This window comes from Larus michahellis, chromosome 11 (assembly GCF_964199755.1).
Source record: "Larus michahellis chromosome 11, bLarMic1.1, whole genome shotgun sequence".
Classification (NCBI taxonomy): Eukaryota; Metazoa; Chordata; class Aves; order Charadriiformes; family Laridae; genus Larus; species Larus michahellis.
In genome coordinates, this window is record NC_133906.1 from 9,964,839 (window position 1) to 9,991,755 (window position 26,917).

Genomic DNA, 26,917 nt, shown 5'->3' on the forward strand with positions numbered 1-26,917 from the left:
TCCCTCTGCCAGGTCTGTGCCCATCATCTGCAGGATGCTCTTCACCTCCCCAAGATACAGGCGCCTTTTTGGACCTTGCCGATGCTCCCATGCAGAGCAGGGCACCCTGTCCCCTGCCGGGAGCACTCCCAGTCCCTTTTGCCAGGGCGGTGGCAGGCAGGGGAGGGAGGAAAGCACGTCTCCTGCCTGCCTGCTGGTTTTGTACCGAAGCTCAGAGAGGTGTGGAGGCCTTCCCCCTGCCATGGAAGACAGCACGGCGCCCGCTGTCTGGTGCTGCCCGCACTGCCGGCAGCAAAGCACCCTCTTAGCGCTAATCAGGACAAGGCAGGAGACAGGGAAGGTTCAAGCTGGGGTTAAGAAGGCGCAAGGAGATCTTCCCGCATTAGCCTGACCTCCCAGTGGGTCCAGCCCCGATGCTCTGCTGCCACAGGCATGCTCCAGTGCCGTGCCGTGCCCGGCCGGGAGTCACGCCACCATCACCAAATCTGACCCACGGTGACCATCAACGGACCCTTTCTCCGGCCAGACACCGGCAGCACTGGCCCTCCTGCCTTTGGGGGAACCCCCGCTGTGCCCACCTCCCACGTGAAAAATGAAGCTTTCAGCTGGAGGTGCGAGGCCTCAAAGGATGAAAACCACCGTGGAACAGGCAAAATTCCTCAGATCTGCCCGCACCCTCCCGCCAGGCCTGTCTGTGCGTGCACAGGCCCATATCCCGGTGGGGGTGGAAGCGCCAGCCCTGCCCAGCCCTCCCTGCCAGGTGCGTGGCCGCCCCTCGCCGCATGCCCCTGCTGGAGGGGGACGGGCAGCGCTGCCCGCGCCAGCTCCTGCCTGCACTGGGCCTGGCACCCCATGGCACGGCCACCTCACTGCTCTCCATTGCCAGGGTCCCCTGCGAGACCAAGGAGAGGTTTCCCATCCACCCCTTCTCCTGAATCGGGGCCTCCCTACTCTTCCTCCTCGGGCTGCACCCATCATCCGGGCACTACAGTCTCCCTGATTAAATTATTGCCCATTTTCTGCACAGAGGTGTCCTGGCTAGAGGAGATGTGTCACCAGACGGCATGGTCTCCGCTTGGCTCCGCTCCAGCACGACTCTGTCCGTGCTCCCCGGGAAAGCCGTCGAGGGGGGAGAAGGAGAGCCTGAGCATTGGTGGGCAGGCACGGCGCAGGTGCTACAGCCCTCCCTGGGCTTGCCCTGTGCCAGCCCCAGCTCCCCAAAACTGCAGAGAGCTGCCACGGCTGCATGGCCCCTTCAGTGACTCAAACCACCTGAACACGTGGTGGGGAAGAGGGATGCTGAACAGCTGGGTATTTTCCAGGCGGGCACCATTGGTAAATCACCAGAATTAACTGATCAATGGTATTGATACTATTCCAGTTATTACAGTGGGGAAACTGAGGCACTGGAAGGTGAAAGGAGAGCGGGTTACAGCAGGTCCTGTGACCACGGGCTGGGTACACGGCTCACGAGGTGGCTGGTGGGGGCCGGATCCCTGAGAAGCACCTCTGGGGCTGCACTTTCACTAGCACAACCTGTTTGGCCTGGGGATTTCCCGGTGCTATGCCAACTGGCACATGGCTCTGTTGTGCCCGGGTCCGCACCGGAGCACTGCTGGCATCCTGGAAAGTGGTGGGTGTCCCCAGCCAGGCCAACTGCCCCCCGGGACCCAGGGCTGGGGCTCTGTCCTTGCTTTTTGGCTCTGCAGAGAGCATTTCTGGGAGCCAACCTGGCTGCTCCTCCGAGCTTTCCCCCGCGTCGGGACTGGGTGCTCCTGGCCCGCCCCCCCCCCCGCCCCTCAACCAACTGACTCACCCCGGAAAGAAACTGCTCCGAGATCTCCAGATAGAAAAATCCCTCCAAGGGCAAAACCCTCCTTCAGGAGCACATGCAAACCCAGGCGATCACCCACATGTACAAAGCTTCGCGCTATTCCAAACTCCACCCTGTGAGGGACCACACCTTTCCCCTCCCCAAAACCCCAGCCCGACCGGTTCCGGTGGGGTGCAGGGGGGCTGCCCCCCAGGTGGGGTCTGGCCGCTCCCCGCTGCGGTGGCTGGGACCCCTCCTTCCTTCCCCCCAAACCAGTGGGGGCGAAGCCCACAAACATGACTTCCTATGCTTAAATCAGACCCTTTTACCCTCTCCATGTCCTGTCCCAGCTCCCTCACAACCCTGCCCTGAGCTTGCCTGCTCCCAAGCCACGCCACCCCCCTCCCCACCACCATTTTTGACCCCAGTTAATCCAGAGATCAACCTAAAGCCAGAGACCCTGGGGCAGGCTGGCTTGAAATCCAGATTTGAAGTCTGGATCCGACAGCCTGGTGCCCAGGAACTGGTCTGACCCTGCATCCGCCTCTGGGTTGGGAGCATCAGAGCCAAGGGTCCCCTCCAGTGCACAGGAGGACACCTCTGCCCTGGCAGCACCATGTCCCAGACGGGCCAAATCCCCACGTCAGGCTCGCAGGGGTTAAGGCGCCTGCTTGGTGTGCCACCTTCATACACTCTGAATGGTCCCAGCGCCTGGCAGCGGCTCCTCAGTCATGTGAGCAGCTCCAGTTACCAGCCCCACCACCTCCTCTTCGTCTTGCTTTTGTCCCCTGTCCATCTCCCCGCTCCATGGAGGCCATCCATCCGTCTCGGCTGCCTCTACTCCCTGCGTTGGAGGCTGCCAGGTGGGACAGCAGCCAGGTGTCCTTGGGCACAGTCTCCAATGTCACCTTGGAGGGGAGGGCTGTGGCTCCAGCTGGGCAGTGGCAGGGAGGCAGGGCAGTGAGCCCCACAGCCACACTCAGCACGGCGCTGGCAGGAGAACCCTGTCCGGTCCATACACACTGAGCCCATGGGCAAAGTTGGCTTCAGACTCTCCCGCCACTGCCGGAGGGGAACGAGCCACCGCACACCTCCAATGCCCCAGCAGCGCGGGCACGGCGGGCATGGCACGCAGCAGCCAAACCCCTCGGCCTCTCCATCCAGCGCTCCTCTGCCCACTGCGGTTTCCAACCGTGGGCGACCGCGTGGAGCCGCGCGTCCCCAGACCCGTCTGAGCCGTGCCTGGTTATGCAAACCACAACGGGAGCCGTTTCAACTAGTTGGACTGCTGCCTGGCAGTCAGGTGCCTTCCTCCTCCTCCTCCTCCTGAGACGGCTGCCAGTCCCCTGTGGGCAGCTGCCCAGGCTCCCACGGGTGCCTCCGTCCCCACGCTGAACACGCTGTGCCTGCCATGAGCAAGGGGCTCTCCCTCCCTCGGGTGCCGCGGGAGGTGGGGGCAGGCCCGGGGGCTCGCCGTCCCCCAGCACCACGCGCTCTTATCCCCCAGCACAGCTGCGAACCAGCCCCATCAGCAGGTTTCACAGTCCTTGAGGTGTCCTCAAGTGTCCCGGTACTGCTAATGCACAGCGGGCTAATGCACACGGGCAACCAGAGGAGAGGTTGTCCATGCGCAGCTCGCACACACATGACACCTGTCGCGCTCGGCCGAGAGCAGGGACCCGGGGCTGTGCAAGCCCCCCGGTGCAGCAGAGGTGGGGACGGGGCTGTTTGCCCCATTGCTGGTGAGTTGTGCCTGGCACTGTGGCCGTGCTGGGATTTTCCACCCTGTCTGCATCCTCGGTGGGATGCAGGAACACAACCAAACTGTGACCTGCTGTGACCAAAATTTGGAGGGGTGCTGTAAAAAACAGGCAAGGTGCTGTGAGCCACAAGAGGCCTCTGGCAGAGCTGGTCACCATGTCTGTCACCAGCTGGCTCAGCCACACGTCTCATGGCAATGGCTCAGTGTTTGGCTTTGTCTGGAGAAGCTCTCCTCAGGCTAGGGAGGGAGAGGAGCCAGCACGTGGAGAACATCTGCTCCCAACAGCCTCCGACGCGTTGCAAAACGGGGGAAAAAACCCAGATCCCAGCACCAGGCACCTTCATGCAAATCTCATCCTTCCCAAGCCAGTACCAACCTCATGCTATGGGACAGCAGGAAACCTGCAGCTTAGATCTGCGCTGGGCTCTTCCTCCTTTGCACAACACTTTGGCCTCTCCTTAAATTTCATCATGGATTGCTGGGAACTTATATGCCGCCGACTGAGTCAGCGGGGGCTTGTCAGCCCTGGCTCCAGCAGGAAAATGTACCCTAACCATCCCTGGCTGCTCCCAGCAACTCCGGCAGCACAGCTAGGGTGCTGCTGGAGGTTTAGGCACCGTATGGATTAGCAGCTCCCCAGGGTGATAGCTGACGCTGTGCTGAAATGCGGGATGATGCGGGATGAAGCCAGCCATCCGCCTGCACCAGGACTGCATCCCTGCAACATCCTTTTTTACTACAAACTTCTGTGCAACAAAATAAGGCCTTTGCCAAACCAAATGGGCCCTGAGCCAGCTCCTTCCAAGGCTCCCTGGGATGCTGCGCTCTACCCATGCCTCGGTGGGTGCCAAGCTCTTGTTGCGGGTGTCAGATTTTCTGTTTGGGGTGTTTTTACAGCTGGTGCTGGATGTCCTTGATGAGATTCTCCACAAAGGTGGCATCAAGTTGGAGGAGCGGGGAAACCTGCCTGCGCTGAATAGTAAAACCCGCTGGCAATGCCGTGGCGCTTCTCCAGATGCTGCGTCTAAATATAGACCCCTCATTTATTACCCTGCCGGCTGCTGGATTTGGTGCGGGAGGAGCCGGGGCACTGCACTGATGCTCCCCCTTGCCCACGGCCAGGGACTGCCCACACACATCCAGTGTGGAAGCTCACATTGCCTTAAACAGGATGCAAAGCATAAAACAGGCCATGAGCCTTCTCCCTGGGTGTCTCCTGAGAAATGGGGATGGTTTGCTGGTGAAACGCTGGGGGCCTGAATCCCCTACTCTGCATCTCAGAGGGGTTTAGAGATGCAGATCCTACCCAGGCGGGAAGGGATTCCCCCTGCTCCTGGCAAGAGCAGCGGTACCCAGGCTGCCCGGCAAAGGATGCGCAGCTTCCCTGCCGCTTCCCTGCCGATGAAAGGCAGGCATCCTTCCTCACCCAAACCAGCCACCGATGCCAGCGCTCCACCCGGCTGCACTTGCTGTCTCCCTGGGACTATGCATGACACATGGGTCACACCAGGATTTGTCCCTCTGTTGCACATCCCAGAGGGAAGGAGACATGGCCCAAAATTTTCTGGGGACCTGGAGCCTCTGTGATGCCTTGCTAAGGCTTTCCTGAGAGACCTGGTTCAGTGATGGGAAAAGCGGTGCTGGGGGGGAAGGTGTCGACGCTCAGGGCAAGGCAGGCAGGGGAGGATGGAGATCACATCCTGCATGCCCAGGAGAGCACAAAATCCCACCAGGCTTAGCTCTGGGACATGGTGTGAAGGCAGCTGCCACAGGGCCGAGCTACGGGCAGGAGCCAGAGTGGTGAAGGCCGGGATGCCGTAAAACGCTGCTGGCTGCTGCCCACACTGACAGGCGGCTGAGAGCTGCCATGCTGCAGCACCGCTCCCCTGGCAGCTGCCCCGCGCAGCCTCCCCACCTCGGGCCAAGCTGCACGGTCCCTTCACCCCAACTCATGCAGGGCACATTTGAGGGGGTTGGACAGGGTGGGTGGGACCCCAAGGGTGCTCCCACTAAAACCCCAGCACTGATCCCTGCCCACGGCCCCATCAGAGCCATCCCAGGAGACGCAGGGCTGGCGTGAGCTGACCACAAGCCTCCTGCCCGGGCAGAGAAAGCTCCCGGGACCTTTCCCACTGCTCTCTGGCAGGGACATCGGAGCAGGGTCCCCATGCAAGAGGCAGGAGGGGCAGGGAGACACACCGCGGTGGCTGCCATCAAGGCCTAGGCTGCGTGCTGGCTACTTCCATCGCTACAGCTAGAGAAATCGCAAAAAAAGAGGATGCGCTACAAACCAGCCTCTACCCCTGCATGGCCGGGAAGCCAGGCTGGGCCAAGGCGCTGCTGGCTGCTCGCAGCAGCCATCCCCCTAGCTCTTGGCGCTGAGTCCCATTGAGACGAGGCCAAGCAGGACGGGAACTCCAGGCATCCTGCCTCCTGCTGCCGGCACTCCCGGATGGTAGGTTCACGTTGGGACACCTGCTCCCCGGGTGGCCAGGGTGCCCTGCTGCCAGCACCACCAGCCATGGCCACGTCTCCTGCCCCATGACCACAGTGCCGGCCAAAGGAAACAGCCCTCCAACTCCCCAGCCTGCCTGGCTTCCCCCACAGCCACCCCACAGGCCAAGCGGGAGGCTGGGGAACATTGGGAGGGAAGGAGTTAATCCATTAATCATCCCTACTGGAGAGCGACTGGACCCAGGGCTGATGGCACCCACAGGAGCGCCAGTCCTGCACCCCACGCACCCCGGTACTCAAGCCCCGCAAGGGTCTCGCAGAGCAGCTGGGGAAGGTGGGGGTTGCCTCGTCCTGCCGGCAGGCGGGCTGGCAGCGGGTGGCATCCGCTGCACCTGTGCCACCACTCACATGGGGACCGGGAAGCTGCCGGGCTTGCATGGCACTCCTGCTGCACTCACACCCACCGCACACCCTCCTGCCACACACCCGCCCATCGCTGGCATGGGGAGGGTGTGATGCAGGCACGCCGAGCATCCCCTGGGCAGGGCAGAGGCGACTCCTGAGCATCTCTGCCGCTGGCTGGGAGCTGAGCTGGGCGGCTGCAGAAACACCTCAAGACCCCCAGACATAAGGGCATGGTCACACCCCAGGCTGCTCTCCCCGCTACATGGGTCAAGGCAGGACACAAGGCACGGGGCTTGTACAGCGCAGCTGAAAACGTCACCCTCCAACCAATGGGTCTTCGTCCCCCATGGGGTGTCCCCGCTGCCACGGGGGCTGCAGCAAGACTCTTGCTGCCAGTGGCCCATGGGGACCTGCAGCAGCACAGTGGGGATGGAGCTCTGGCTCTGCCAGCTCACGGGAGCCCTGTGCCTGGGAGCATCCCTCAGCCCCACCCTGGATAAAACGGGATGCTCCCGGTCTTTCAGTCCCCACTTGGGGACCGGAGACGGGGGACACGTTTTGACCCTTTCCCCTCAAATCTTCCAGCTGACCTTCGCATTTTCGGAGAGCGGAGAAGCCTGAAGCGGTCCAACCCTCACCGCATCCCCATGCTCTGGGCGAGCTGCCCCATGTTAATCAGCCCCGAGTCCCCACTTAGTTTATCAGCCCAGAGGAGAAACATCAGTCTTTGATCCTGAGCCAGGAGCACATCAGAGAATTCCTTGTGCCTGTGGGGGCTGCTCCCCCTTCTCACCCCATTCCCCGCTCAAGGACCATGCTACACACAAAGACTTCCAGCAACCCCCCAAAAAAACCCCAGACACTATCTCTGGATGACCTCCCTGTGCCGACATCTGCTGAAGCAGCAGAGAGGGGACACACAGACGCCCTGCTTCTGCCTCCCCCCTCAGCCACAGAGGCCTTTCCCCTGCTTTCCCCAGGCTCACGGGGGGCATAAACCCTTGGGCAGTAGCTGGTATTTGGGTAACAGGCCACAGAGCGCTGGGGATGCAGAGCAAGGAGCATGCGCTGCTGTTGTCCTGACGGACGGACGGCCGCAGCCGCGGCCGTCCGTCCGTCAGGACAACAGCAGCGCATGCTCCAGCAACTCTCCCACGGCCGCCAGCAAACACCCCCGGGACCCCCGAGTCCAGATGTGAGGGGCGGCAGACGGGGGAAGAGCTCCGAGGGGAGCAGAGCCTGCCTGCCTGCAGCTCTGCCCTCCCTGCCTGCAGCTCTCTGGGCTGGGGGCGGGGGGACCTCACTGCTTTTGCCCCCCCCACCCCCTCCAGGACCACAGCTTATTTTGGATGGTGACACGTGCCGGGCGAGGCTTTGCTGCTGCCCTGCTACAAGGAGCTCGGTCCCTATCCCTGTCCCTATCCATGATGGGATGCTCTGCAACAGGCTCCTTCACTCTGAACAGCTTGAGTGCCCTGCCCGTGCCTCAGTTTCCCCTCCTCACCCCCTGGCTAATGACAGCGACCGTCTCCCACCTTTCCCCGCAGGAGGATTTCGCTCACACCCGCCAAGGGATTTGCAGCTATAAAGGGCTCGCTAAGTGCTAACCGTGCCCGGGAGCCGGCTGGCATCCATCTTGGCAGACACCCAGTGCCATCCCAGAGAAACCTCTGCAAAAATCGCACCCCGTGTCTGCTGCCCCCTGGACCCAGGCAGCCCCTCTCCCCAGCCATCGCCCCTCGCCAGGGGCACGGGTCCCGCGGGAGGGAGGCAGCGCTCAGCCAGCAAAGCACAGGGGACATCCAAAGAAGGAAAGGAGTCGGACGGATGGAGGAGCCGGCTGGGCTCCCTGGCCAGCCGGCTGGTCCATACTGTAAAAGGAGTGGGAACAGGGACTGCAAAGCTCCGGCTCCAGTGGTTTTAAGATGGCTGTGTAGCCGAGAGGAGGAGAAGAAGGAGGAGGAGGACTACGACGACATTAACCCTGCCAGCACTGCGCTGCAGCCAGGAGCACCGTGGTGAGGACGAATGGCGGGTTTCCCGAGATTCCGCTTAACAGCAGATGGACCAGGGTCCCCCCGACTCCCACCCAATAAAATGCAGCTGGTGATGCTTTCAGGGCTGGCAGCAGCGAGTTGGGAGATGCTGCCTTCAGACAGGCCGTGGGAAGGAGGAGGAGGAGGAGGAGGAGGAAGTGGCACATGGCGGATGCCTGCAGGAGGGAAGGGACCCTCCACGGGTGCAGGACGCCCAGCAGGTCTCGAAGATCCCTTGAACATGAGCTCCCTGGGAAGGTGCCCTCCCCCTCATGCTGCCCCCAGGAGACACCCCACCAGGGGCTCAGCAGCACCGGCGGGGCAGGAAAGGGACCCCCATGGGTGCCACCCCCCTGGGCGTCCGCCCGTCGGCATTGCCATCCCTTCCTAGCCGCTCAGCAGGGAGCAGCAGGGCTGAGCGGTTGCTCAGCTTCCCTCCTCTTTTCCCTGTGGACATGCACGTAAATAATCACGTTTTTCCTGCTTAATGTTTTCCTTTAAAAACATCGGGCTTGGCCTTCCCTGTGCTTTTCTGTGGGACTCATCAGGGCTGCAGGAACCCAGGCACAGCAACTGGAGGAGCAAAGGTACCGGGCACTTAACAGCAACTTCCCTTCTCCGAAATGTTTATTGGTCGTTGACGTCAAGTAATTATTGAGAATTATTAATTAAGAAAGCATTTAAGCGTGTTGCTTTTGTTGAGGTTTTGTCGTTACAATTAGTTTATCGGCCAACAGGAGAAACATCAGCCTTTGCAGTTGCTTGGAGCGCAGCAAAGCGCCTATAATTAATTTCCCTTTCCGCAGCAAGCGATTTGCTGTGACCTACCTTGGGGACATGCCTTTCTCCAGGTGTGCCAACCACAACAGCTCTGGAAACACCCAGCCAAAGGGACCTCAAGAGGCCATCAGATGGGAACACCGTGTCCCCTCTAGCCTGTCAGAGGCAACTACGTGTGGATAGCGGCTCTTTTTGGGAAAGCATCCTGGCCAGGCGCCCTGATCCCGGGGAGGGACCTGCACAGTTAATGGGGTTGAGTCCCACGGTCTCTCCTGGGCCACCCTGCCAGGCTCCTCTGCCACCCACTGCCATGCCCCTGGCTCTCATGGCACCCACCCTCCCGTGCCAGCGCTGGCATCATGCCGCAAAGCATCTTGCTGAGAGTGAGAGCTCAGGCACAGTGTCATCTGCAGCCTCATGTGGCAGCTGTTTTGGCACCAGAGCCTGTCCTCACACATCCCCTGTGATGCTCTGCCCTGAGGGCTGGGCTCGGGGCAGGCAGAAGACCAGTGGGGCGGGACAAGAGATGGCTCTGTGCAGCCACCTGGGGCAGCGCGGGCAATTGCAGCCTCTGGGGGCTCCCAGCCCCTCTCCTACCAAACCACAGTCCACCTGGACAACCCCTTTTCCACAGGGACAGACCCCACTTCCATAGGGACAGAAGTATGAGCCCACCCAGAAGGGGTCGGTCCTTCCCACTTCGCCCCATGCCTGCCCGTGACCAGGAGGGCCATGGCACAAGCAGGCAGCCATGCACCTCTCTCTTCCCCGGGGAACCAGCCAAGGCCCGTGTGGGTGCAGACTCTGGAGCACCAGCATCTCCTCCGTCCCTCGCCTGGGTGACCTGTGCGCCACAGCTACCACATGGTGGGGCGTCCCACCAGACGCACTTCAAAGGAGATTTTTCTTCTCATCTCCTTCCTGTCCTGGGGAAGCGGCTGGCTCCCAGGAGCTTGGCACCAAGAGGCACTGCTTTGGCAGCCCAGTGCTTTCCAAGGGCTCCCCCAAGCCCCTCATATGCCAGCGGCAGTAGGCAGCTGGAGGGGTAAGCTGGGGCTGGGGGTGACTGGCCATCGGGACAGCCCCACCAGCACCAAGCAGGAGAGACAACGCAAGATTTGTGCTCGGAGTGGTCCAAGACATGAATTTTGTTCCCTTATTTCCTGGGTCCTCTGGCCCAAGGGAACATGACCCCATATCGGGGCTGTGTCCTCATCTCTTACATCTCACTCTCCTCTTGCCACCTGCCGTGCTCGGCCCCATCCTTGTACCCTGTCCCCTGCAGGAACACGAGCCTGGGAGGTCACCACGCTGCGCCAGGCTGTGCCTTGGAGATGACGTGAGCCCTGAGGAGCAGCACAGCTCCTCAGCGACCAGGGCACAGGGACAAGGTCCCTCTGCCACACTGTGCCAGCCACCTCAGCGCTGGGCAGGCAGGGCAGTGGGACACGGCGCACGCTGTCAGCACTGGCACAGGCCATGCTGGGCTCCACACGCGCCCAGCACGTGTGGTGGAGCTGGCCCCAGCGGCAGCATGGGCGCCGTATGCTCCTGCCGCGCTGCTGCATGCAGATGCATGCCCCACGCACACCTGCGCTCACAGACCTGAGGGCAGCAGCAGCATGGCTGCTCCAGCACCCAACCCCCCAGGCCTGGCTGTTGGGGGGATTATGGCCAGGAGGCAGGCTAACCCCGCGGGAGGCTGGGCTGCCTCTTGGGATCGTAGAATCATAGAGTGGTTCGGGTTGGAAGGGACCTTAAAGATCATCTAGTTCCAACCCCCTGCCCTGGGCAGGGACACCTCCCACCAGACCAGGTTGCTGAAAGCCCCGTCCAACCTGGCCTTGAACCCCTCCAGGGATGGGGCAGCCACAGCTTCTCTGGGCAACCTGTTCCGGTGCCTCACCACGCTCACAGTAAAGAATTTTTTCCTAATATCTAATCTAAATTTCCCCTCTTTCAGTTTAAAACCATTACCCCTCATCCTATTGCTCCAATCCCTCATAAAGGGTCCCTCCCCATCTCTCCTGTAGCCCCCTTTAGGCACTGGAAGGGGCTCTAAGTTCTCCCTGAAGCCTTCTCTTCTCCAGGCTGAACAACCCAAACTCTCTCAGCCTGTCCTCATAGGAGGGGTGGGGGTGGGCTTGAGTGCTGCCCTGGGCTGGGATCCTGCCTCAGCCCAGGCAGAACTGGGCAAGCCTGGGGCTGGTCCGTCCAGCAGCCATTCCTGCCCACTCCCCTCTCCGCTGGGGCACCGGCAGCTCTCCCTTCCCTGGGAGAGCCGGGGTGCCAGTGGGTGGGGGGGTCCTGGGGGGCTGCAGAGCCCGTGCCCCCCGAGTGGCAGGCAGCACAGCTGCAGGCTGCGAGAGGAGAATTCCCGCAGCCCTTCCCCGGAGCGGGTGCCCGCAGCTCTGTGCTCGCAGGCTGGCACTGGGACAGCCCCTCGCAGCCCCGCTGCACGCACGCACCCCCCAGCGCGGCACCCGGAGGGGCTGGCAGCCCCCGCTCAGCAACTGGGTCAGCTATATATAAACGGAGCAGCCCCAGCAGCGCCGGTACCAGGCACCTTCCTGCCTTGCATCATTGCCACCCTAAAAACCATGGCCTGGAGACAGGGACTGGCTCAGCCCGGGCTGTGGCAGCCATGAAATGCTGCCGTGCTGCCAAAGGCACTGACGAATCTGCTCCTTCGTAGCCATCGCCCCAAGCCCTGCACCCTGCTCGGCCAGGGCAGCCACCACGGATGTGGGATGGACCAGGTGGGACTGACATCCGCCAGATGGATGCTCCCAGGAGGCCATGGCTGCAAGCTGTGTGCATACTCCTCCACACAGAGCAGGCCCTCGGGAGGGAGATTTCCACTTCCATTTATCGAAACCAGCCGCTCCAGCTCGCAAGCGCCAAGGCAACAAGCTCAAACCCCCTCATTAAGGCTGGGCAGACACCTCCTGGGCCCGAGGCGTGCAGGCATGCCTGCTCGGCAGCGTGCAGGCAGGGGTTTGGCTTGTAGGGTGACGCCGAGCAGCTCCAGTGCAGCACTTCACCAGGTAGGAACATTGTGTGGGAAGACTGCAGCAGGGCAGTTTAGTCCCAGTATCCCCAGTTTGCTGCACCCCAAGGACAGATGCCTTCCCCAGTGCTGCACTGCTCCTCTCGGCGGCACTGTTGTAGTTTGTGGGTCCAGTAAATCCAGTGCTGGAGCCCAGGAGAGGCATGGTTTGGGGTGCTTTGGGGTGCTTTGGGCTGCTGCCCCCTTCACAGCCTTGCCGGCAGCGTGCAGGAGGAGAGGGCTGGTGTTCATCCTGTACCCCCGCAAGCAGCAGGAAAAGCCCTTCGCAGCTTGCAGGTCTCCAGTCGTCTACAGTCAAACCTCACCAGCCTCTCACCCGGCCCGGAGGGCTGGTTATTAGGGAAAAACACTTTAATGAGGCAGCTCGTTAAAGGCAGGAACAGATTAGCCCAGGAACCAGAGGAACTCTGTGACTGCCGAGTTCAAGAATAGGAGAAATAAGCCTTTCCCTGGCAGTGGTAGGAGATGCTGCCTCAAAGTGGTGGGCTGAACCCATGAATCCTCAAAGCCCTTTCAAAACCCTGCACCCTCCCAGGAGTCTGCGTGAGCTCTGAAGATGGAAGATGCTGGGAACAGAGGACCATAGCTTGAAACCTATGAAAACACCCACTGAAACAGAAGTGGAAAATACTCCATCCCCAACAGTCAAGTTCAGGCACTGCCTCCTCCACTGATCAAGCAAAATCCCAGCACCAGTGTGGGCTTCCAGCAGGGATGCTCCAGGGAGAAAGCCTTTGGCACGACACAGCCCCGCTGGACAGGAGCGACGTGGGAGGAGAGGCAAAGGAAAGCAGAGTTCAGAGTTACGGTCACCAGAGAAAAATTAACCCTGGAAAAGAAGTCCCTCTCCATTTCCCACTGCAGGGAAAGGTTTGCAGACCATTCCTTTCCACAGCCAAATGAAACGCTGGCAAGCGGTGGAAGCGCGCGGTGAGTGGAGCACCCCGGGAGGTCGGGGTTACCGCAAAGCCACTTAGGCAGCAGGGAGAAGAATCAGGCCCCTGCGATGGCTGTTATGAATGAAGGTGGGAACGGTGCTGCTCAAGATAACTTTGAGAACAGGTACTATTAATAGCAATACTATAGGGCTTTTTCTTGTGCTTTCTGCAGGGCTCTCTCTGGGATTGGTGAATGCTAATGGATCGGGCCCTGCTACAATGCCAGGGAAGCAACCATGCGTGCGCATCGCTGGAGCCCAGCAGCAGACTGATGCCCTCGAGGAACAAGGACCAGCAGCAAGTGGCCGACTGAGCCGGCCACCCGCCACCGCTGCGGCAGACCAGCGCCGGCCAGGCGCTCAGACCGAGGATCCCGCGCGGGAGCTGCTGGCGAGGCTGCCGCCGTGCCGGTTTCCATGACGACTTCAGCACTTGGCGTGAGATGGAGATGACGGGATCAGCCAGGAAAGTAACCGAGCGGAGCTGGCGTCCTCCGTCTGCCGTGGCCAGCGGCACAGCACTGCCAGCTCTGCGCGGATGGCTGGCACAAGGCAAAGCCCCGGGAGCCTCCGGGCATCTGGGTCCCCCTCGTCTCACAGGACGTGTGCTGGCTGCCTGTTGTCCCCGAGAAGTGGAGCCTGCCCATCCCATCGGTTCCTCCCTGACACCTCCGTGAAAGCGCAGTCCAGGTCCCGACCTCAGCCCCGTGCTGGCCGGGCGCACATCCAGCACTGGAGCACCCAGCCGGGATTGCGCCCCTGGCTCTCGCCCTGGCACTGCATTGCCACTCCTGGTGGGGCTGTCTCCCCGGCGGCACCACCTCCGAGCACACACACCCCTTCACTTGTGGTGTCAGGGCCAGCCGGCACAGCGGGCAGCCTGGCATCGTGGTACCCACGCCCCCACTGCAGCACTGGGGCCAGCCAAGCCCGGCAGTACCAGCCTGCACCGAAGACAACCCTGACCCTCACCGGCCCTCGGCCCCCATGGAAGCATTCCCTGGCTTCCAGGTAACCTAAGATCAAGCGCTCCAGCCAGATGTGCTCAGTCAGACGTCTAGGGACACCACAGAGCAGTGGGGAACCGAACACTTGCAGCATATGACTCCCCAGCTGGCCCCCCCAGCATGGTCTCCCCCAGCCCCAAAAGCCACCGGCGCCCAGCCGAGGAGCGCTCCTTGGGGACCGTGTCCACCCAGCCACCAGCCTTGGTCCTGCCCAGCCACCACGCGTGGTCGCTGTGTCCCCAGGCTGCTGGCAGGGAGCGCGCGGGGCCGGGGCAGCGCGGCGGGCGGCCGGGACCCCCGGCACCCTCTCCCGCCCGCGCACAGGATCCTGCCGTGCGCCCTTTTATTCCAGCAGTGCAATTAGCCTTGCTGACCCCTGAAATCCTCAGCCTCTCTAAGCAGCCATGCATTAAATCCCGGATCCAAGAGTGGAAATAGACTTCGTAAAAGGCTTATGGCCCTATTTATTACATTTTACGCATGACGGAGTCCGACAGCACGGCAACAGCGCTGCGGTTGGCGCTGGCTCTGCCTCCACGCTGAGGCAGACGGACAGACGGACAGGCAGGGTCTGGAGCGGGCAGCAGAGGCTTGGCGGGTGTCTCCTCCTGGCCGGGCTTGGGTTGCCAGCTGAGTGCTCCCTCAGATGCAGGCAGGCAAGGATATCGATCTAAATGAAAGCTAACACCGCTCTCGGGGCTGGGTAACCGTATCTGCTGCACATTTGTATTCCTTAGAGCAGGGCGGGAGGGCTGCAGCCATCTGCTGGAGCGGCTCGGGGATCCTGGGGACACTGCGAGCCCTCCGGCCGGATCTCCAGCACTGCCTCCTCCCATTTCAATGCGCAGCCTTTACCTTCTCTATTTCACCTCCACCTTGCCAGGGCCAAATGACACAGCCCTGAGGACAGCATCACCAAAATGGCAGGGTCCTTCCTTCAGACCCAGGGCCACCTGCCCCCAGCAGGGACCAGTGGGGCTGCCACTGGGCAGTGCCGAACCTTCCTGGTCCCTGCCTGTGTGATAGGAGATGAGAGGCCGTCGTGCAAGGTTGCACAAGGGCACCGTGTGAAGCCAGCATGCATGTGTTCACCGACACCTCCCCGGGGGTCCCACCATTTAGCCAGGTGGCTCCTGGCCCGGTGGAGCCTGCATTCCAGGGTGAGGTGGTCCGAGGCTGCACAGCTCCGAGCTGGGCAGAGGGCACGGTGTGGGGCAGGGATGGGCAGCAGGCAGACGGGGAGGTATTCAGACATGCCAGCACCCGCAAGCCATGGTGTGCAGAGAACACAACAAGAAAAGCACAGAGATGAAGGCTCAAATATCTGAGGGACCCTCTGCTTTCCTGCAGCAAACATAAGGAATCCTCCTGCAGGTCTCCATCAAGGCCCAAATCACAAGACAGATCAGGGAGCCCCTGCAGCAGCCAGGCTCTCGCTGTCAGCGCTGCAAAGCGGGGAGGAGCAGAGGGGACACACAACAGTGCCCCCTCCATGCACTTATAAATAGCTGCTGCAGAGACTCCAGTAGCACACCATGTGCTCCATGTCCCAAGTCCCTGGGACATCGTCACGCGCGGACACAAACGGCAGCTCCCCGCTTCCTCAGAAGGGACCCACAGCACCCTCATCACAGGGCAGTTGGAGACATCAAGAAACAAAAGCAAGGGTCACCCTGTGCACATCTGAAATACTCTGTTTCCATCAAAATTTGGTGCAATGTGCAAGCCTTGCTGATCCCAGGTGGTACAAGAGAATCATAGAATGGTTTAGGTTGGAAGGGATCTTAAAGATCATTTAATTCCAACCCCCTGCCCCGGGCAGTGACACCTCCCACCAGACCAGGCTGCTCAGAGCCCCGTCCAGCCTGGCCTTGAACACCTCCAGGGATGGGGCAGCCACAGCTTCTCTGGGCAACCTGGGCCAGTGTCTCACCACCCTCATAGTGAAAAATTTCTTCCTAATATCTAACCTAAATCTATCCTCTTCCAGTTTGAAGCCATTACCCCTCGCCCTATCACTATATGCCCTTGTAAAACGTCCCTCTCCAGCTTTCTTGTAGGCCGCCTTCAGATACTGGAAGGCCGCTATAAGGCCTCCCCGGAACCCACCATGCCATGTGGGCAAGCTAGTGAGGTGGTCAGACCACTCAGGCAAACCGCTCTCTTGTGCTCACTCTGAAGGCAATGAGGGGTCTTGTATCAGGAAGCAGAAGCAGGTCCATGGGTGCCCACATCCTGCCACCGACTGCATCTCGGCCGAGCCTATGGGTCCCAGTGCCCCCGAGGGTGGGGAGTTACGTCCCTGGCAAGGGGAAATGGCACCTGTGGGGCGTCCCTCAGCTCGTCAGTTCAAAGGATTGGTCCCACATCCTTCACTAAAAGAGCTCAAAGGACTTTGATGCCTGCGGTGCCCCGTACACCCAAGGGCAGAAGGACCTTCGCCCTTCCTTGCCTTTGCGCCCAGCCCCGCGTCGCAGCTGTGGCTCTGCTCCAGCAGCCCTGAATGGTCACCCTGAGGTGCCGCAGCCCCGTGGGGCCCTTTGGCAGGGCAGGACCCAAAGGGTTTACCCCGTAGCTCAACTCTGCTTCTGTGCCTTGGAGCACGGCTCCTTCCTCCAAAGGGAGGCAACAGCACGTTAGCAAAAAGCATGTTTGGGCATAGATGGGCTCCGGTCTCAAAAGGCATCAAGGTGTTTAGAAAAAAACCTGCAGTTCGCATCTCAGCAGGTTCCTGCTGCCCCACCAGCCTGGGCAGCCCAGTCACCGCTGCGGGCTCCTCACTGCCCTGGGACGGCTGCAAGCCCGGCCCGCTAATGGCAAGGGAATAACCCTCCCGGCTTGATTAAAAGAGGTTTAAACTCCCCCGAACACCCGTCCACAAAGGTCCCATACCCGCCAGGGCACTCGCAGGCTAATCCTCCCTCCAGAGCAGCTGCTATATTTAGGTATCTAAATGCAACAGAGCGGCTCTTTCCAAAAAAGAGTTAGTTTGGGTTACATAAATACAGAGAGAAACTTGAAAGCTGTGTTTCCAGGTCCTTGCACGGCCATAAAAGCGAGCAGCAGAGATGGGGACGTTCTCCCCCCGAAAATCTGCCTTTCATTTATTTTTGACTCAGCTGGATGTGGTTTCCAGCTCCTCTGGGCAGAGGGGCAGCAGGCGAGCGGCACAAGCTGGGACGAGGGAGCCTGGGCAAACGGACCCTCATGGGCAGCTCCTGGTCACCGTGGGGAGGCAGCGGCATGGGGGCTGCCAACGCATCCCATCCCAGGAGCGCTAACACAGGAACGGAGAAGCCATCAGTGCAGGCAGGGCAGGCAGCACAACCGATAGCATGAGCAGGAGGAGTCAACAGAAGTAAATAAACGGAGCAGCTCCAGCGCTTCCCATCACTGTCTGTCCTAACAGTCCCCCGCGACATCCCTCCCCAGCTCAGCAGCCGACTTCCTTCCTCCTGCATCCACTTCCACATCCCAAAGCCTCTCTGGTCCCACCAGGAGGGGCGGCACGCGTGCACGAGCATGTCCCCCACACCTACGGCTGCGCACCCCAAGCCGCGGGGCTGCAGGGCAGGGGCTGTCCCTGCTCCCCAGCTCAGCTGCTGGTACGAGCTGGTGGGGAGGGTTGGTTGCTGGTCATCAGCAAAGCCACGTCCCCCACCGCATGACAACATGCACCACAAGGGTTTCTGGGGACATGTACCACGTGCTTTCATTTTCAAAATATATATAAATAGACATACTTATTCTTTCCTAAAAGGACGTGGCCACAAGACCAAAACAAAAAAGCAGCTCAAATACCATCCAGCCTTTCAGCCTGAGAAAACCACAGTTCTCACAGGCTTGAGTTCTGTTACCTGGGAAATGGGTTTTATCACCCAAAACCCACATGCTCCCGCCTCCCGGTGGGGCCCACACAGAGACAGAAACTTCCTTTTTAAGAAAACCATTTGCAGTTTTTTCTTTTCATTATTAGCCCGGTTAGGTCGTGACTATCTGCGTGCAAGCCTGCTTGCAAGGAGGAACGATGCTGGTTGGTTTAAATCTCCAGCTCCGGCTATGCAGAGCCCTGGGGTTTATGCTGTTCAAGGGAAGGTTTAAAATCCTCCCGTCATTAAGATGCTGGAAGGTGGCTCTGAGCTGCACACACCTCACGCAGGCAGGGCGGCAGGCCCCAGAGCAGCGGGGGAAGGCAGGCAGCTAAGCAGCTGCGGTTTAAAGGGAGTCAACAGGAATGCAAGGTTTAATTAGCTTGAAGCCAAGGGCCATGGAAGTTGCAAATGTTTGCAGCGAGGCTGTGCGAGTCCCGGGAAATCAGGAGAGAGGGACTTGAGCGGGAACAAAGTTCGTCCTCTCCGTGCTGGGTGCCAGGTGAGCAACCTCTGTGTGGCAGCAGGAAAGGCCACCGCTGGCTCGCCTGGCACCAGCCACCGCACAGTCCCCGTGTCCTGCCCTGCCCTCCGCCAGCGCTGCCGGAGAGCAGGCAGAGCCCCGACCCCACCGGCACACGGGCAGCAGCTCTGCCCCTGCTCCGAGCCCACAGAGCGCACTCTCCGCCGGGGACATGCGCGAGGAGCCAAAAGTCCACGGCCACCACGGCCCTGCAGCCACCACGGCCCTGTGGCCACCACCCCACCCCCTGCACCCAGCGGGGACGGGATGCTGGCAGAGGGGCTGGCCTCTGCAGGGGACAGAGATGCCAGAGCCTGCTCCTGCTTTGGTCTTCAAGGGGAGCTGTGCGAGTGCCATGTTTTACACCTCCAGCTCCTTGCTGTTATCCAGGCGGGGGTGTAAAACCATCACCCCGGCTGCAATCAGCGCTGCTCTTTGCTCTAACCCAGCCTGGCTGCTGCGGGGCCGGCTGGAGCCCAGCCCCGTCAGCCTCGTGTGTGTGCAAAGGGTCATGGCAGTGTCCCGCTGGGATGTTTCCTGAAACACCCCACAGCTACACTTGCACTTTCTTCATTAAAAAAAAATAACCCGACTCGCTCCTATCTAGGCACTTTGGCTAAAGATGAAGCAAGAAAGGGCTCAGCAAGAAGGCTGCCGAGGCTGGGGGACAGGGACCACGCTGCCCGCTGCCGGCAGCAGCCCCTCCACCCCAGCTCTGTGTCGAGGGACAGCTGGGGCTGCTGCAGCCTCGGGTCCCCTCAGTGGCAGGACAACCAGGTCCCCAGCTGTCACTTGCAGGCGGCGAAACCTGCAGTCCCCCCTCATCCGGGCAGGAGGGAGGAAAAGAAACATGATTAGAGGCAGCTGGGCTTCCTTCCGTCCGCACGGCACAGCCGGCCGCCCCAGCATGCTGCTCCGGCAGCTACGGCCCCAGCTCAGCCTGTGCCGGGATGCTCTGCCATCTCCCCCTGCCACAGGATTTCCTTGCCCTTGATGCGCACGAAAATTAGGAAATGAGGGTTCCTCGGGGAGTAGGTGGGGAAGGCAGCTTTTGGCGGCGGGAAAGGCTGACACTTCCCACACCCCTCGCCCGGCGTCAAACAGGGTCCTGCAGCCTCCCTAGACAAAGGCCAGGGAAGCAGAAGCGACAGCAGCGATGAACTTGCTGCAAACTGAAAGAGGAACGGAGGAGCCTGAGCGGTGGCGCTGGCTCAGCAGAAGGGGCTGGTGGGGCCGGCGAGCTCCCCGCTGCTACAGGCAGCGACCGCAGGGCGCAGAAGCGGCGCAGAGGAAGAATTTAGAAAATGCATCTCAGTAAAGATACGCTGTCCTGACACCGTGGTCGCTGCAAGAGCTCCTGGAGGCACTCGTTTTATCCTCCGCCACCTCAGCACAAAAACATCCATATAAAGCATTTACCGCTGGGTCCCAGGGGAGGGGAGAAGTGTCACATCAGCCCTCCCGGCGCACCGGGGTCTCTCCTGCTTCATCCCCCAGTGCTCCCCCTCCCCAAGGGCAGAGGCCTCCTGCTCCCAGCTGCGAGGGCAAACGCCTGCCTGTGCGCTGCCTGGGTGGGCAGGGTGCCGTGGGAGGGGTGGGGATGCACAGGCAGATATAAAAAGCTCCTGTGATACTTCAGCAGAATCCTCATCCTGCTCCCGGGGCACACGACGCTGAGGAGCATCCTCCCCCACACAGCCCTCCTGGCTCACGGGCTGGGGGCGCGGGGGACACTGGGGAGGGACCCAGCACCCACCGGCTTCGCCTGGGGACAGCAGGGCTGCAAGATAAGCAAAGCATTTTCCCTAAGCCCCACACAGCTGCCCAGGAGCCGGCAGCGATCAAAGGTTAGTCTGGCTACTGGATGGGGCCATCCCAAAGAGCCCCCAGGGCTGCCACAGTCTACACACCCCCCACCAGCAGACACCAGACTTGCCGCATGGGGAACCCCCCCCGGGGGGTTTCCAGCTCTTAGAGGGCCAAAGGAGACTTCCAGCTTTTATTTTTCCTTAATTCTGAAGAGAACCGGTTTAACATAGCAATTCGCAGCAGCTCAGCCCTGGGGAGGTGCAACGAGATGGAGCAGGGTAAGGAGCGGGCTGAGGAGACCCTGAGCGCAGCCAGGTCTGTGCAAAGTCCTTCGGCATTTCTTGGAAGCTCGCACTATAAAAAAACCCAATAAATAAATAAACAATAAATTGTGAGCCAGAGCTCAGGAAAAGTGCTGAAAAGCAAAACGGACGAGCGATAAGGGAAAGGAAATGCATTGGCTGGACCATCACCCACTGCCTGCGGTGCGGCTGCCCCTGGAAGTAGGTCATTACCTCACCTGACCACCCACCCCATTAACTTCAACCTTTACACTCTGGCTCGTTACTACAAGCAGAGGCAGCTTAAAGCATCCTCTTCCAGGTGCTGGCAAGGGGGTGGCTCTCCAGGCAGCAGAGAGGTAGTGGGGACCTGCCCCCTCCTCCCCATCCCATGCGGGCAGGGGAGCCGGCTGCCTGCGCTGGGGGTGCTGCCCCAGCCCGTGTCCCCCAGGGAGGATGAGTGCCACGTGGCTGGGACCGCGGCGGTTGGCCCGGCATGGCCGTGCTGGCAGTGGCGGCTCCGGCGCGTGCAAAGTTCCCCCTCTGCTAAATCACTTCAGGCTGCCAAGCAGTCACGAGAAATATAAGCCCGCGCGGGGTTGCCATGGAGCGGGGCTCGGCTGCGGGAGCCCGCAGCAGATTCCTTCGGCAAACACGTTTGCCAACCGAGGCCCTGCCAGCACCTCGTGTCCCCGGCTTCTCTTGCCCCAGCTCCTTGGTGGTGGCGAGGGAGTACAAGTGTGGTCCCAGCGGAGCCTTATCTCTGGGGACAGCCCTTTCCCAGCAGAGCCAGGCCCCCCCCCCGTGCTGGAGAGCCCCACGGGGCGCTTGGGCTCAGAGTGCCTTGCAGGGACGGTGCCCCTCGCCCCGGTGACGCCACCTCCCCAAGGCCATGGGCAAGCAGAAGGAGCGGTGTCTTTGGTGGCGTTTGCCCTGCAGGCACCGGGCGGCAAAGGCACGGGCTGTCCCCACACTCCACCTCCGCTCCAGTTGGATGGGTGACATCCCTGAGCTCCCGTGGGTGCTGGCACGTGCTGGCCAGGGGAGAACATGCCCTTGTTGGCACTCTGCCTGCTGGCAACACAGGACTCTGCCACCAGCCGGCCCCCAACCCCTCCAAGAGAAATCTCGGAGCGTGGAGGGCTCCTGTGCCTCGGGACCAGCAGGCAGCAGTGGCCGGCAGCGCAGCAAATGGCCTGCTAGGAGCAAACCTGAGGCATCCCCGTCCCCAGCCCCGTACTGGGGACCACGAGACCCATTCCTCCAAGCCAGGAAGGGGTTTGGGGCAGGAAGGGCATCCCCCAGGCATTTTTCACTGGACAACCGACAGCGCTGAAGTGCTGGAGCAAGTGGAGTTTCTAACTACAAAGAGGCTTTTGACATTGGAAAGGTTAATGTGGGAGAGAGATCCGTCTCCTTGACAAAGCTCCCTTTGCTGGAGGCACTAGGTTAAGACCTTAATTATTCACCTGTTGGAGATGTGCCTTTCCATTACGGCATGAGACCGGGGCAGGGATGTGCAGGCAGGAGGGAGGAAAGCCCATGGCATGGGGCAGCCCCAGAGCCCGGCCAGGGTGGGGAGCACCGGGGTGTCTGGTCAAAAGCCGGGGGGTGAAGGCAGATGGCTGTGCGGGCAGGCTCTCCAAGGGGCCAGATTTCAGACCAGCCCTCCTTTCCCCGCGCCGCTGCTCCCTCCCGCCGCTCCCTCCCAGCTCGGAGCAGCAGGCTCAGCAGCACGCCACACTCGCCATCTCCCGCAGCCAGCTCTGCGGCGCGGACGGCTGCCGGCATCCCCAGCAACCACCACCCCCTGCTTCGCAAACTGACCGCGTGGCCTCTGCCAACTGCCACCGTGGGTAACCGCCACCGCGCCACAGCCTCCTCGCAGGGCCTCACCGGGGAGCGAGGGGGGGTCTCCAGCCCCGGCGATGCTGCAGCCCTTCGACCAACGCTGCAGCAAATGCAGGCAGGCTGAGGATAACGCTTTGCACAGGCCCTTGGGCTGTCTCAGACATCCAGACTCCCCTCCCAAAAATCTTTGAGAGACAAGCCACAGAAAAAGCAGAATATCCGTCTGCTCAGCAAGGACTATCAGAAATTAGGGACGCATCCCCACTTCTTTACTAACAGTAATAACCCACCCGATGGACCGCTTTTCCACCGAGGGCTTCCCTGTGCCTTCTGCACTCGTCCATGGATTAAGCTGTTAGCAGGAGGCTGAGAAGTTAAAGAGGGAATATTGTATTTCAGTTAATGTGATCTTTAAGCATCTCTCTGAAAAGCAGCCTGGTTTGGGGGTTTTTCCCCTCCTGCCGTTGCACTTTGTTTGGGGTTTTTAAAGAAATCGAAGCATAAGAGTCGAAGTGCTCCTGCCTCTCGCAGGGATGCTGAGAGTCGCCGGCCGCCCTGCGCTGCTCGGGGCAGAGCTGCCCGGCTGGCACTCTCCGGCGCCTGGTGCCAGCACACCAACCAGCTCCAGCCAGCTTCATACCTCTGAGCGGCACAGGGTTGCACAAAATGGATTAAGTGGGCCCAGAAATGACGCGTTTGGAGTTGCAGCAAAACAAAATCACCTTTTTTTGTTGTTAGAAAGGGAAAAGGAATTGGCAGGAGAAAGGCAGGTATCAAGTGAAGAACCCTGATTTTCTTTCTGTAGCAATGCAGGTACCATGTGAATCATCGCTGTCCTCGATATGTAAATAGAGGTTAGCAGGCATCCTCAGAAAAAGCCCATGTAATTAAGGGACTGATGCAAATATCCATGTCAAACCTTCACTGTCCATCTCCCCGAGAACCCTCCCAAGGATTCCTCCACCGGAGAGAAGGGATCGCCTGGCACCTGCGCGCACCCAACTGCACCTTTCTCCAAACCTACTGCGAAAGCAAGGACTGGGGAGGAGCACGGGGGAGAGAGGAGGAGAGTCAGAGTTCCTCAAGATTTCCACGAAGGAAATGGCTAATATTTGTGATCTCATGGCCTCCTGACATTGTAGCCTCTCAGGATAATCTGATCTCGTGCTGGTGCACCGGGGACTTTGCGGAAGCAGCTTTCGGGCTTCATTGAGAAGTCAGTAACCCAGTTGTAAGCAGAGGCTCGTACAGTAGTAATGGGGAGAGACGTCAGCGGCCAGCCCGGGACCGCCTCCCGCTCCGAGTTATAAAGCAGGCATGTGACAGCAGCCAGGGCTGGAGCCTTCCCTGCAGTTTCATCAGAGGTTAAGGTACAAGCACAACACGCGCTTACAACTTCAGGCGTTTCTTAAGCAAATGCATGCAAATCATAGCTAGCAGCGAGGGGGGCTTTTTTATTTTTTTCTTCCTTTTTTTTCCCTTTTCTTTTTACCCCAGCCTTTAACCCCTCTGCGCACGTGGGGGCAGAGAGGAAATGCAGTTATGAGGAGCAGGCACGGGGCAGGAGAGCAAACGCCAGCTGCGCGCCGCTGCTGAGGGAGCCTGCAGCGGGGCTGCAAACATCCCGTTGCTGCTCCGCACATCATCCACCCCGCAGACGTCAGACGAGCACGAACTCTGCACGCTACCCACTCCGCTCCCCACAGTATAGCGCACGGATGGGAGAGGGAGAGAAAAAGAGAGTTCGAGCGCAGCAAACCATATTTTAAGAGATGCCATAAAAACGGTCTTGTTTCACCACAGGCCATTTCGCAGTCCCAAATTTTGCAGGGGATGTTCACAACATGGTGGTTTTGCACTAGAGAAAGATGACAATTCTCGGGATCTTTTCCCCCCTGCCTTAGCAGTCCCTTTTTAGAATAAGATTCCTAGGTTGGCATGTCAAACGCTGACCAAAAAAGCGAAATGCAACAAGCCTCGAGATGCGTGCTGCAATCACGGGAGCTTTTCATTTCACGTTAAGCATGCGGAGAACAGGCAGGTTATTGCAGGGAAGCGGAGCCAAGGAACTTTCACCCGCTCAGGGAGCAGTGGGGCCGGGGGGTGCCACAGCTTTCCTGCCGTACTGCCTGGGGATGACATCCCACACAACCAGCCTCCTCGTCTCCAGCCGACCGTTCCCTCAGCAATAATAAATCCGTCCAAATCAGAAAACGCAAACCGCTTACAAAATCTTCTCGGCCCACTTCTCACCCTTCCTGACCCTTCTGCTGTAATCAACCTGTCAGCAGCTCTTCGTTAACGACCGAAGCCGCCGCCTCCCCCTTGCTCTGCGCCCCCCCCCAGCAACCTGCCCGGGTCCCATGCCAAGCCGGAGCACTCTGGAGCTGGTGCATGCGAGGAGAGGCGCCGGGACTACATCAATCTAGCTGGTGGCAAGACCTGCCTGGTTCTGTCTGGCACACGCACCAGGGGCAAATCTGATTTACCGAGTCTTGAGACCTTATTTGTTTTGAACCCAAACAGCAGGATTAGTCCCCGTCCTGCGTCCCCGCACACACGCTCCGGCTGTTTGCAATCCCGGAGCTAAACTGGTGAGAGAGCAAGGGTTGGGATGAATGTGCTAGCTTCACAATCGAAGCTATTTTGTAATCTGTGGTTATGAAAGTGAAGGGCTGGAGGGGTGATATATAACTACAGAAAACTCTTCCCACTTGCACCAGCCTCATCAATCCGACTGGGAAATGCGCGGTTGTGCTCCAGATCAGTCAACGGCTCGTTGCTACTGCCCGGCTTATTGTATAGCGCTTCTCTTCCACCCCCCAAAATGGAAAAGCATGCAAGCCCTATAGCCAGCACGGCTCGCTCTCGTGATCGTGCGGGAGCTGCCAAGGAGCCTTAATCTGATTTTAATCCCCAGCTCCGTCCAAAAGGGAGCCCATCCAGATTTCGGAGCCGCCGACTCGCAGCACCAAGACCCCTCTCCCTGCCAACCACCCCCCCCTACCCTCCCCCCACCCCACCCCCTTCCCCAAACCTCCATCCCCCAAGATCCCAGCCCGTATGCGTGTAACTGACGCTCGGCATGACTCATCCCACAGCCCGGCTCTTATCAGCCCCCACCGCGCAGCCCCCTGCGGAGCCCACCCCCCCCCCCTCCCCCCCCCACGCCGCCCTGCACCGCGGCATCCCCCTCCCCACCTTTGCAGCGGGGTGTGTGGGTGTGTGTGTGTGTGTGTGTGGAGGCTGTTTCAAAGGGGAGGGGGGGGCGTACCAAAACCCATCAACCCATCAACTTCTCCCCCCACCCCCCCAAAAAAAAATTCCCTGCAGAAAAAGGATGGGGGGGGGGGGAAGGATGGGGGGGGGGGGGGGGGGCTCGCGCGGGAGTCCACGTGCGAGTGGTGCTGAAAAGCGCCGGCGGGGGCTGCGGGGCTGCTGCCGCGCCGGGGCCGCCCCGAAGCCACGGGGATGGGCGCGGAGAGAGCCGCGGAGGGCGGCAGGGCTCTCTGCGCATCCGTGGAGCAAACGGGACCCCCGCAGATCCTCCGGGCACCTGGGGGAAGAGCCGGTCCCCGCACCCCCCCCCCTCCGGGGGGGGTGCGGGGACCGGCTCTTCCCCCAGGTGCCCGGAGGATCTGCAAGGGTCTGCCGGCTTGCACCGCGCTGGGGAGCCGGACAGCAGAGCCCCCCCACCACCGCCCTCCCTACCTGGCTGTCAGCGAGGTAACTGAAGACGAAGGAGGAGAGATCCTCATCGAGCAGAGAGCTGCAATCCGGCCCCGGCTCCGCCATCTTCCACCTCCGGCTGGAGCTGAGGCGGCACCGAGCATGCAGCAGGCGCGGCGGCGGCGGCGGCAGCGGCGGCGGGGAGCCGGGCGGCCGGCGGGGCGGAGCCGCCCGTAGCCCCCGCCCGCCGGCTGCGGGAGCCGGGAAGGGCGGTGGAGCTCTTGGGGGGTGGGAGGGGGCAGCCGGCGTTGCAGAGTGCCCCGTGGGGTGCGCAGCCACGCGTGGGGCGCAGGCAGGTCCCTGCAGGACACGCACCCACCCAGTGCGCCCACTTCAGCCACCGCCGTGGGCGCTTTAGAAGCGCCGGCCCTTAAAAGCGGGGGCACCCAGCAGCACCAGGCACCACTCAACAGTCCCTAGGGCACCCCGAGTTGAGGTATATAAACCCTGAGTGCAGCATGTTGGGCTGAGGCGGGTTGGGGGGGACATAACATCTGCAGTTGCAGAGCGTCCCCCAGGGTTTTCAACCACGCGTGGAGCACCAGCAGGTTCCTGCGGGACATGCACCCACCCGGTGCTCCCACTTCAATC

General features: G+C 60.7%; 1 protein-coding gene across 1 annotated transcript in view; it reads right to left on the reverse strand.

Annotated features, from left to right (window-relative positions):
• PPARGC1B (PPARG coactivator 1 beta) overlaps positions 1 to 26,506 on the reverse strand; it is a 53,327-nt gene extending 26,821 nt beyond the window's left edge. Inside the window, exon 1 of the mRNA XM_074603808.1 lies at positions 26,309 to 26,506. Coding sequence (XP_074459909.1) covers positions 26,309 to 26,392 — 84 coding nt within the window. The 5' untranslated portion in view covers positions 26,393 to 26,506. The remainder of the gene's footprint in view (positions 1 to 26,308) is intronic.
• Positions 26,507 to 26,917: the final 411 nt, after the last annotated feature.